The sequence below is a fragment of the Eriocheir sinensis genome, chromosome 16 (genome assembly GCF_024679095.1).
Source record: "Eriocheir sinensis breed Jianghai 21 chromosome 16, ASM2467909v1, whole genome shotgun sequence".
In the NCBI taxonomy this organism is placed as follows: domain Eukaryota; kingdom Metazoa; phylum Arthropoda; class Malacostraca; order Decapoda; family Varunidae; genus Eriocheir; species Eriocheir sinensis.
The window spans coordinates 9377400-9389716 of NC_066524.1; the positions used below are offsets into that span (position 1 = coordinate 9377400).

The 12317-nt window shown below is 40.0% G+C and overlaps 1 protein-coding gene across 1 annotated transcript in view; it reads left to right on the top strand.

Annotated features, from left to right (window-relative positions):
- Positions 1 to 6696: 6696 nt before the first annotated feature.
- The window catches only part of LOC126999247 (uncharacterized), a 6007-nt gene continuing 386 nt past the window's right edge, over positions 6697 to 12317 (top strand). The window contains exons 1-4 of the mRNA XM_050861636.1: positions 6697 to 6874; positions 8009 to 8170; positions 10668 to 10759; positions 11195 to 12317. The exon at positions 11195 to 12317 is cut by the window's right edge and continues 386 nt beyond it. Of these exons, the coding sequence (XP_050717593.1) occupies positions 6802 to 6874; positions 8009 to 8170; positions 10668 to 10759; positions 11195 to 11329 (462 nt within the window). The 5' untranslated portion in view covers positions 6697 to 6801 and the 3' untranslated portion in view covers positions 11330 to 12317. The remainder of the gene's footprint in view (positions 6875 to 8008; positions 8171 to 10667; positions 10760 to 11194) is intronic.

The following is a 12317-nucleotide window of genomic DNA, read 5'->3' on the forward strand; positions in this document are numbered from 1 at the left end:
TTAACCAGCATCTTCACTCTTTCATCCCTCACGCTGGTAAAATCTGGAACAGTCTTTCTTCATCTGTATTTCCTCCTGCCTGCGACCTGAACTCCTTCAAGAGGAGGGTATCTGGACACCTCTCCTCCCGAAATTGACCTCTCTTTCGATCACCTCTTTGGATTCTTTTTGTGAGCAGCGAGTAGCGGGCTTTTTTTCTTATTATTGTTTCCTTTTTTGTGTGCCCTTGAGCTGTCTCCTTTGTTGTAAAAAAAAAAAAAAAAGACTATCGAAAGCTTTCGATATGTCTAGCGCAACTGAGAAAGTTTCACCGAAACGGTTAAGAGAGGATGACCAAGAGTTAGTTAAGAGAATAAGAAGATCGCAACCAGTGAACCCTATACTATGGAACGGACACTTGCCCCAGCCTTGTCATTAAGCCGCAAATTTTGGCAACTCAATCGCTTTGGTGCGAATTGCCATAACTCCCTTATTTCTGGGGCTACAGAAAAGTTTTTGGTATCAATCGACGGCAAAATAAAAGGGCTATATTTTTTAATTAGCGACCGGGCTCGAAAACCGAATTGAAATGGTCAAAAATCGAATAAATTCGCAAAAAAAAACGACTCTGGGAATAAAACCTTTTTTTGAGTTCCCAACCTTGAAACCCGCTCATTTTTTGAGAATTTCAAAAAAACTTATTTAACAAATGATTTAGCCCTGCCAATGTGCTTTCCATTATGGTGCATAACATTTCACTACTCCCAGTAGTTTCATCGCTAAAGCTCGAAACGTAAACCCTGTCGAGAGCGATTTTGACAAACTCCAGACATTTTGCCGTTTTTGTCTAGTGTGGCCTTGTTATTGCTCTAGAAGGCTGCAGTTTAGCATGTAAACCCTCTTGGCAATGTAATTTGATCAGCTCGAAGTATTTGTTGATAGTTCGATTCCAAGTTTGTCGTCGAGCCGTCACAAAATAGCCTGTTTTTCGACCCTTTTGCCGCGATTTGGACACGTCCTAGGTTTTTGCTTATAACTTTTTTTTTATTTAAAGTTTTCCATTTTTTTTCTGATCATTAATTTGTATTAAAGAAGCTTTCATTTGCCACCAAGCACGCCTTCCTAGCTTCAGTAGTTTTCGCTCGAGCTCGACCAGAAGTCACGACAAACATTCGCCGAATCTGACTCATTTCACGCGCCGCGACGAAAAACCTTCCTGACGCCATAAAACTTAATATATCTGCACGAAAAAAATCATATATGAACACTTCAATATGTTGACTATCTTGTATTAAAATCATTATAAGATGTCAATATAAAAAGTTACTATTTTTTTTTAATCATTTCACTATATAAATCAACCTATATTAAGCGCCTTATTATACATGTTATTTCTTAATTTCTTTTTAGTATTCAACCATATTTCTTCCCATTTATGAATAATACATTTAATTTGCTTTCTTTTGATACCATATATATATATATATATATATATATATATATATATATATATATATATATATATATATATATATATATATATATATATATATATATATATATATATATATATAAATCTGGTTGTGCGCTGTGTCTCTAGTCACCATATGAGTGTGGCGCGGGGGTTTCTATAAAGAGAGTCTGTTATCATTCCCACCCTTTTTTTTATAACTTAACAATAAAAGTTTATAAATTTTATACATGTACTTTTAAACAAGTATGATATAACATATACTGGAAGTAATTTATACACAATTATTTCATTAAAATGATACATATATCAACGTACTACAAACACTTTATAGCGCACAATGTAATCACACATTGTATTATTCATAAATGGGAAGAAATATGGTTGAATATTAAAAAGAAAAAAATAACATGTATTGTAAGGCGCTTAATATAGGTTTATTTATATAGTGAAATTGTTATATATAAATAGTAACGGTTTATATAGATATCTTAAAATTATTTTAATACATGATAGTCAACATATTGAAGTGTTCATATATGATTTTTTTATGCAGATATATATTTTTTTTTTTTTTGTGGCGTCACGAAGGTTTTTCGTCGCGGCGCGTGAAATGAGTCAAATTTTTGGGTCGCGACTTCGACTTCTGGTCGAGCTCGAGCGAAAACTACTGAAGCTAGGAAGGCGTGCTTGGTGGCAAATGAAAGCTCTTTTAATACAGATTAATGATCAGAAAAAAATGTGAACATTAAATAAATAAAAAAAGTTATAAGCAAAAACCTAGGACGTGTTCAAATCTCGGCAAAAGGGCCGAAAAACAGGCTATTTTTTGACGGCTCAACGACGAACTTGTAATCGAGTTATCAAAATTCCTTCGAGTTGGTCAAACTACATTGCCAAGAGGGGTTGCATTGATACCAAAACCTTTTATGTAGCCCCAGAAATAAGGGAGTTATGGCGATTCGCACCAAAGAGGTTGATTTTCCAAAATTCGCGGCTTAATGACAAGGGCGCCGCAAAATTAAAAGAGTAAGCCGTCCATTACTTGAGATGTCACTGACGGAACCCATATTGGTTCTTCCGGTTAAGGATGGATTCAAAAGCTTTAGATAGACAGGAAAGTAAAACTATAGGGCAGTAGTTTGAGGGATTGGAACGGTCACATTTCTTAGGCACAGACTGTATGAAGGCGTACTTCCAGCAGGAAGGAAAGGTAGATGTTGATAGGCAGAGACGAAAGAATTTAACCAGGCAGGGTGTCAGCACGGAAGCACAGTTTTTAAGGACAATAGGAGGCACTCCATCAAGTCCATAAGCCTTCTGAGAATTGAGGCCAGAGAGGGCATAGAAAACATCATTCTTAAAAATCTTAACAACAGGCATAAAGGAGTCAGAGGGGAGATGAGTAAGAGGAATATGCCAAGAATCATTCAGAGTGGAGTTTTTACAGAAAGTTTGAGAGAAGAGTTCAGCCTTAGAGATAGATGAGACGGCGGGGCTGCCGTCAGGAATAAGGAGAGGAGGGAAAGGTGAAGAAGTGAAAATTAGAGAAGATATTTTTGGCTAAGTGCCAGAAGTCCCTGGAAGAATTAGAAAAAAGCAAGTTTTTGACATTTCTTATGGATGAAAAAGCTTTTGGTAAGTCGAAGAATAGATGTGGCACGATTCCGGGCGGAAATGTAAAGCTCATGGTTAGCAGGAGTGCGAAGGCTCTGGAATCTTTTGTGAGCTGCGTCTCTATCTCTGATAGCACGAGAACAAGCGTCACTAAACCAAGGCATGAGGAGTAGAAAAAAAGAAAAAAAAAAAAAATATATATATATATATATATATATATATATATATATATATATATATATATATATATATATATATATATATATATATATATATATATATGAGAAGAGGGCGAGAGGAGTCAGTCCCTATCATAGTAAGCTAGTGGTTAGTGAAGAGTCAGAGTGAATTGTACTACTAAAGAAGAATATTAAACTACAGAAGCTGTGCAAGGTGTTTACATATCTCCCTCCCACGGAGTCTCCTGACGGCGACACGGAACCCAAGTAACACGTCCGGCATAACAATAATATCATCTTCCTCCTCTTTTCTTTCTTCCTTCTTCTTTTCTTCCTTCTCTTCCTCCTCTTTCCTTCATCTTTCTCTCTCTTTCCTTCCCTTCCTCCAACTTTCTTCCTCCTTCCTTCCTCTTCCTCCTTCTCATCATCATATTCACCGATCAAAAAACGACGCCATTCATCGCAACAAACTCGTAACCTTGAACCCGCAAGTACCTCCACCTCTATTACCAAGCCTCTAGATAACCTAAGAGTCCTTAGTTTCAATGCGCGTAGCCTAAGAAACAAGTTTGATGAACTGAGATGTCTTGCTCTGACAGAAAATTTTGACGTAATTGCTATAACCGAAACATTTATCGACACCACAAATATTGATTTAAGTTCAGAATACAACATAGATGGCTACAGACTCTTCAACAAAGATCGTGTAAACCGTAGAGGTGGTGGTGTCGCCCTTTTTGTCAAAAGCTATTTGCAACCCACTGACAGAACACCAGGAGACAGTAACGTTGAACATTTGTGCGTGCGAGTAAACATTGCAAAGGTCAATTAAAATATATTTGTCATCTACAGGCCTCCGGGGCAATCACTCGATGCCGATCTTGAAATGTACAGCGTTTTAAGGCAGTCACATAATAACAGCGACTCACTGATATTAGGAGACTTTAACCTCCCCCATATCGACTGGGCGACACTGTCAGGTACAGAAGGCGAGTCACATAGAATGATCGGATTTTTAGAAGAAAATTATCTAAGCCAAATGGTTTCTGAACCAACTCGACAAAATAACATACTAGACCTTGTTATAACGACCCAAGATAACCTAGTCAGTAATGTCACGGTAGGAGAACACCTCGGTTCTTGCGATCATAATTAAATTAGTCCGCGTCGACATTAGAGCTCAAACATCAGTGACTGAAAATAAAGTAAGGGGGCCCGATTTCAAAAGAGCTAACTTCGTAGAAATCCGACAAAAACTAATAGATATGCAACTATAGCTATCAGATGACGGTAATGTAGAGGACGCCTGGCTAAGCTTTAAAAATCATTTACTCACTCAGCAGAACACATTCGTCCCTCTGTGCGAGAAGCGAAGTAACACACCTTAGTTTAACAGCGAAATTAAACACTCAGTCAAGGAGAGAAAATTGTTTTACAGGCTAAAGAAAGAGAAAAGCACGCCCGAAAACATTAGACTTTACCATGATGCCAGGCGACGAGTAAAACGATTAGTATGTCAGGCAAAGCGTAGATATGAAGAAATTATTGCGGCCAACTGTAAAAATAATCCGAAATCCTTCTTCAGTTACATAAACAACAGCAAGGCGATCAGAAGTGGAACTGGACCCTTAACAAACAGCGACGGTGCACTAGTGACTGACAGCCAACACGTTGCAAACCTATTAAACAATTACTTTTCCTCGGTGTTCAATACTAACAGTCCTCCCACCACTACCACCAACACCAGTACTAATGTGAATCCCGAGCATGCATTGCCTAACTTTGAAATAACAACCGGTGAAGTCCTTAAAGCCCTCCAATCACTTAAAACAAATAAAAGTCCTGGACCTGACAAAGTATATCCTACTCTGCTCAAAGAAACAAAGAGCGAAATAGTCTCCTCCCTCACAACCGTATTCAATATGTTCTTGCGACAAGGCATCGTCCCTTCGGATTGGAAAAAGGCTAACGTGACACCGATTGTTAAGAAAGGAGACAAAAAAGTACCAGGTAATTACAGGCCCATTAGTCTAACTTCGGTTGTAGGTAAGCTACTCGAGAGCATAATTAGAGACAAAATGAGTTACCTTGAAAGCCACTCATTAATTGGGGACTCACAACACGGCTTCCGTAACAAAAGATCCTGCCTATCAAACCTATTAACCTTTTATAACGACCTCTTCACGGTTTATGACGTAACCAAATCACTGGACGTAGTCTATCTTGATTTCCAGAAAGCATCATAAATTACTTTACAAATTAAAGCAAATAGGTATTGACGGTCAAGTACACCAATGGATCGCGAATTGGTTGAGCAGCAGACAACAAAGAGTGGTGATTGACGGATTTAACTCAGAGTGGGCGCCGGTCACTAGTGGCGTCCCTCAGGGCTCGGTTCTTGGCCCAGTGCTCTTCATTATTTACATAAACGATGTGGATGTCGGACTCAATAATCGCATTAGTAAATTTGCAGACGACACAAAGATTGGTGACTCGGTTCACACTGACGAAGACAGGCAAAGCCTCCAAGAGGATTTGCACAAAATTTCAGCTTGGTCTGATAAATGGGAGATGCCCTTTAACGTAGACAAGTGCCAGGTCCTTCAAGTTGGAACAAGGAATAAGAAGTTCGATTACGAAATGCGCGGCGTTAAACTCAAAAGCGTTCAATGCGTTAAGGACTTGGGGATCAAAATCGCGTCAAACCTCAAATTCTCACAGCAATGCATCGATGCAGCAAATAAAGCGAACAGAATGTTGGGCTTCATTAAAATAAACTTTTTATTCATGAATAAAGATGTAATACTTCCACTCTACAATAGTTTAGTCAGACCCCATTTGGAATATGCGGTACAGTTTTGGTCTCCCCACCATGCAAAGGACATTGCTAAATTAGGTGTTCAGCGTCGGGCAACAAAAATGATCCCTTCCTTGCGCAACAAATCTTACGAAGAAAGGCTTTCCACCCTTAACATGTTCTCTCTTGAAAAACGTCGCCTCTGAGGAAAACTGATCGAATGTTTTAAAATACTTAATGGTTTCACGAATGTAGACAGATCAACATTGTTTATGATCGATGACACTTTGCGTACGAGGAACAATGGCGTAAAACTCAAATGTAGGCAAGTAAATTCAGACTGCACCAAATTTTTCTTCACTAACGTTGTAGTGCGAGAATGGAATAAGCTCCCACCTTCAGTGGTCCAGTGTAACACGATTGACTCCTTCAAAAACAAGCTCGACCGTCACTTCCATCAACTTAATATCAACTAGAGTTGAAATGCATCGTTTTGGAGCCTTCTGATTAATGTAGAATCACTTAGGTTTAAGGACAGACCACCTAGTCTGGACCATGGGGTCTGCGTGGTCTGATTTTCTATGTAAATCTATGTAAATCTTCCTCCTCCTTCGCAGCTGACGCTCGCCAATAGCATCTGGCAACACTGCTCTCCCAGTCCCAGACCCAGACCCAGTGCCAGTGATTCCCTGAAGCTCCCTGTTATGCTGTGATCCGCGCGACACCTCCTCATATCTCACCCCATAACAGCGGCTACGATGGCTGCTATGACCACTGCTATGCATCTACTGCTGGCCATAGTCTTCGCCCTGCTCCTGGCGTCCTCAGAAGGTAAACAAAAGCCCAAAATAAACTCAAAGTAAGGTATGTAACGGATGGTCCAAGTAAAAGTTCAGGCGTCAAGGTACTCCGTGACATGTTGCCTGGTGCTGGTATTTCCTCCTCACACCTATCAGCATATTGGTAGTTAGGTTATTGCTATGATTAAACTCCATTAGTATGATTATTTTTAGTCTGGGATCGGCAAGTGTGATGTTCTAAAAGCATGATCGACGTCATAGGAGCCTTCAATGCGTCGAGAGAATGTGGAATTTGATGTTATTTTAGACTGCACCGCCTCGTAGCCTGAAGAATGAGCTTATTTACATATTTCTCCGTTATTATCGACTCTTTTATGCCGTCTTTGATACTGGTATATAGTCTGGGTATATGTTGGTCTTAGATCGTACGCCCGGCAGCCACACACACACACACACAAACACACACAAACACACGTATATAGCATGTTTTAGACTCATTTGACTCTTCGCCTTCAGTATTCTATAGATCGCATGTAATTGTCTAGTTTTCTATATGATTCTACTTGTCCATCCTCATTTTTAAGTAGTAACATGGTGTGTGTGTGTGTGTGTGTGTGTGTGTGTGTGTGTGTGTGTGTTTGGTCTTACGTCTGGCACACACACACACACACACACACGCACAATCTTCATAGGTTTTTAGTATCTTTCTCACTCTACAGCCTCTAGTATTGCAAGAAACATACATTTATATAGAATTACTTAGTTTATGACGAAGAGGGTAGGCTATGTGACTGTTGGTGGTGGAAGTGAAAGTTTAAAGTCCATCTGTCAAGGCCGAGAGAGAGAGAGAGAGAGAGAGAGAGAGAGAGAGAGAGAGAGAGAGAGAGAGAGAGAGAGAGAGAGAGAATGTTCCGTTATTCTCTATTTTTGTTATTTTGCTTCACTCTCCTCTTTACATCTTTCTTTCTTCTTCTTCATCTTCTTCTTCTACCTACGCTACCTATTTATCAATTCATCTAACTATCTATCTATCAATCTATCTCTGTCAATCTACTTATCTATCTCTTCACTCAACCATCTATCTACCTACCTATCTATCTATCTACCTGTCCATCTATCTATCTGTACCTGTTAGTCGGTCAGTCATTCCTCCCTTCCTCGACAGGCTTCGTCCGTCGCTGTTACTCCTGTCGGTCGCGGGGTCGTCTCGGAGACTGTAAGGACCCCGTGTCTTTCAACGCCACCAGGCCTGTCAAGGGCGTGGAGGCCGTGCCGTGTGCGTCAGGCTGGTGCTCCAAGATTATCGAAGGCAAGAAGGACGGTGAAGGTACGTGTGTGTGTGTTTGTTCGTGTGTGTGTGTGTGTGTGTGTGTGTGTGTGTGTGTGTGTGTGTGTGTAATTCACCACGGCCTGATCACGAGGTGGACTCGCTTTCGCCAGCAGGTACCCTCCCGACGTGAGCAAGTGCTCATTATCGTCGATCTCTGGGTACTGCCAGGACCTCCCACACCACACACCCCATCCCCCTTGCTCAAGGGGGTACAGTAACCACTCTTAGTCAACGGAAAGAATCCGGCCTGAGCTGGGCTCGAACCGCCGCCTGTTTGGCCGTTAGGCCTTGCAGCGCGGCGCTCTACCGATTGATCTACCGGAGTGTGTGTGTATGTGTGTGTGTGTGTGTGTGTGTGTGTGTGTGTGTGTGTGTGTGTTTCGATTATATACAGACCTTTTATTTGCATGTATTACTACTACTACTACTACTACTACTACTACTACTACTACTGCTGCTGCTGCTGCTGCTACTACTACTACTACTACTACTACTACTACTACTACTACTACTACTACTACTACTACTACTACTACTACTACTACTACTACTACTACTACTACTACTACTACTACTACTACTACTACTACTACTGTTACTACCATAGCTGGGCGTTATCGCGATAAGTTATCGCGATACTTTATCGCTGATAACAAAATCGGGTTATCGGCCATCAACTTATATATATATATATATATATATATATATATATATATATATATATATATATATATATATATATATATATATATATATATATATATATATATATATATATATATATATATATATATATATATATATATATATATATATATATATATATATATATATATACCGGTATCTTCGTTACTTTTGTAACCAAACTAGCGATAATCGCTACTTTTTTCCGCCTCAGAAAAAAAAAAACACGTTGTCTCCTCCCTACTGCGCATGCGTGGCCCGGGAGCCTGGTGTTGTATGAAAAACGTCGGTGTATGAAATATCTTCGGTGAAGAGATTTCATACTTAGATCATCAACATTAAAACACTTGGTTATTTCTTATGTTAGACTAAAAAATCAGTATATCAAAAAGAAAAATCATTTAACTTTCCCCAAAAATGATTATTCACTGCCTCAGATTTGATATTCCATATTCGTTTTTTAGCATGCCATGGTATTGAAGTCACCCGGTGTTGTGTTATTTGGTGTCCCATCGTCAAAAGCTGGCGCTTTTGTTTACAAACGCTGGTCTCTCGTGAACTGCGCATGCTCAGACCAGTAAGCGTAGCCCTGTACAGTCTCACAAAGCATTTTAACAAATTAAGAGTTGCTGAAAGGCTGAATCAGACATACAGTACCACCATCCTCGCTGTTTCTGGAACGACACTCTATACATATAAATACAACTCGTACAGTGTCGTTCTAGAAACAGCGAGGATGGTGGTAGTGGTACTGTATGTCTGATTCAGCCTTCCAGCAACTCTTAATTACGGTTAAAAAGCTTTGTGAGACTGTACAGGTCTACGCTTGCTGGTCTGAGCATGCGCAGTTCACGATAGACCAGTGTTTGTAAACAAAAGCGCCAGCTTTTGACGGTGGGGACGCCAAATAACACAACACGGTTCAGGCGTTTCTAGTATTACCGTCCATTGGTACGTGTCAACGTGTGGTTCTCAGGTTTTGTAAGTTTCCTAAAATACAGATAATGAAAATTTGAATTCATCTATGTTTTTTTTAACTGAAATATCAATATAGTATCGTTTTCGCCTATCGAACTTATCGCTAGCTAGTATTAGAATTGTAAATTTATATCGGGTATCGGTTATCGGTTACCGCCTATATTTGTGTCTCCAGGTAACGAATATTGGTTATCACCGATAAGGTTTTCCATTATCAGTTATCGGTTATCGGGAATAAAGTTTTATGTTATCGTGCCCAACTATGACAACTACTACTACTACTACTACCACTACTGCTGCTACTACTGCTGCTGGTGCTGGTGCTGCTGCTGCTGCTGCTGCTACTACTACTACTACTACTACTACTACTACTACTACTACTACTACTACTACTACTACTACTACTACTACTACTACTACTACTACTACTACTACTACTACTACTACTACTACTACTACTACTACTACTACTACTACTACTACTACTACTACTACTACTACTACTACTACTACTACTACTACTACTGCTACTACTGCTGCTACTACTACTACTACTACTACTACTACTACTACTACTACTACTACTACTACTACTACTACTACTACTACTACCACTGCTGCTAATAGATAGATAGATAGATTGATAGATAGACAGATAGATAGATTGATTGAATGCTTGAGTGACAAATAATAATAATAGATATATAAATAGATTGACTGATTGAATGAGTTAAGTAGACAGATAGATGGATAGATAGACAGATAGATATATGATAGATATTCTTTGCTCGCAATTGCCTAACTCTTGCCTCGCCCCTCCCCCGCCCCCAAGACCATGACCTGGCCACGGAGCGTCAGTGCCTGCAGAGGTCGCCGCCGGATGGCATCCAGCGGTGCTCCGAGGCGCTCATCGGGGTCAAGAAGGTGAGGCTCCGTGACCCCTTGTGACCTTGACTCCCCGCACTGTTGTTGTTGTTGTTATATAATATTATTGTTATCATTATTATTATTATTATCATTATTATTATTATTATTATTATTATTATTATTATTATTGTTGTTGATGTTATTTTTGTTGTTCTTATTATTGTAAATTTCTTTGTTTCAGCACAAAACACGGTACATTTTCGCGCCTTTTTTCTAATATAGATATGTGTGTGTCTCTCTCTCTCTCTCTCTCTCTCTCTCTCTCTCTCTCTCTCTCTCTCTCTCTCTCTCTCTCTCAAAGAAGCACCACCATCACGTCTTTTCTAATTTAATGCCACGGAGATGAGCACCGAGACCACGCGCAGCTATACCGTATGCCCCTAGCCTTTACCTTCTTAACGACGCGCCCTTCTCCGTGTTCTCCTTCGGCAGGTGTTTATATGCTTCTGTCGAGGGGACTTGTGCAACACCGCCCCTGGTACCGCCCCCTCGCTGCTCCTGCTTCTGCTGTGCCCCGCTGCTGCCCTGCTGTCCCGTCTACTTCTTCAAGCTCCACACGGCCCCTAGTACGCCCGCCCGCCTGCTGGTCCGTGCATGATTTTATGGTCTGCTGTGCTTAAGTAGATATTACCGGCTTGAGTGTGGGTGTGAGGGTGTGACTGTGTGTGTGTGTGTGTGTGTGTGTGTGTTGTGTTGTGTTGTGTTATGTTCTTCAAATTGTTCTTGTTATTTTTGTTCTTGTTCTCCTTTTTCTTGTTGTTCTCGCTCTTCTTGTTCCGCACACGACTCCTTTGGGTTCCGACGCTCCTTCATTCCTCTCCCTTTCTTCTTCTCTCATTCCTTTTCCTTTTCTCCTCTTCTTTCTTTTTCATTAATTCCTTCCTTCCTCTCTGATTCCTCTCCCTTTTTTCCTCGTCTTGTTCATTAATTCAGTTCTTCCCTCTTCCCTCTCTCTTATTTTTTTCTAATACTTTCCTTCGTCTCTTATTTTCTTCCGTTTCCTCTTCTATTCTGTTATTCATAAATTTCTTCCTCTCTTATTCGGTATCAATATGGCGCCTCAACGAAGCTGACCACACTCTCCAATTCTACGGCTCTGATGTGATGTATTACTCGATATCTCTGTACGGATTGTATGTGAAGATTGTGTCCAGCAGAGGATGTTTAGCCCTTTCTGTATAGCCTATTGTTACGTGTAGAGACAGCATTGGATGTGTGTATTATATGTATTATGTCATGTACAGTAGTAGTAGTGTGAAGTGTATTTGATATGTGTATGATCATTCTCTGTATAGGTGTATTACATGTCACCGTTGCCAGGTCATCGTACTCAGAGCACAGTATTTACCGGTTTCTGACGCCTAAATATTGCCAAGAAACATCAGGATCTAACTCTTTTAACGATAACTATAAATGAGTTTCGTTATTGGAGACCAGAAGATAGTTTAGAGGGCTTTTTTATTGTTTCCTTTTTTGTGCCCTTGTGCTGTCTCCTATGCTGTAAAAAAAAAAAAGAAAAAAGAAGAAGTCGGGAAATATAATCGGCTGCGTACGA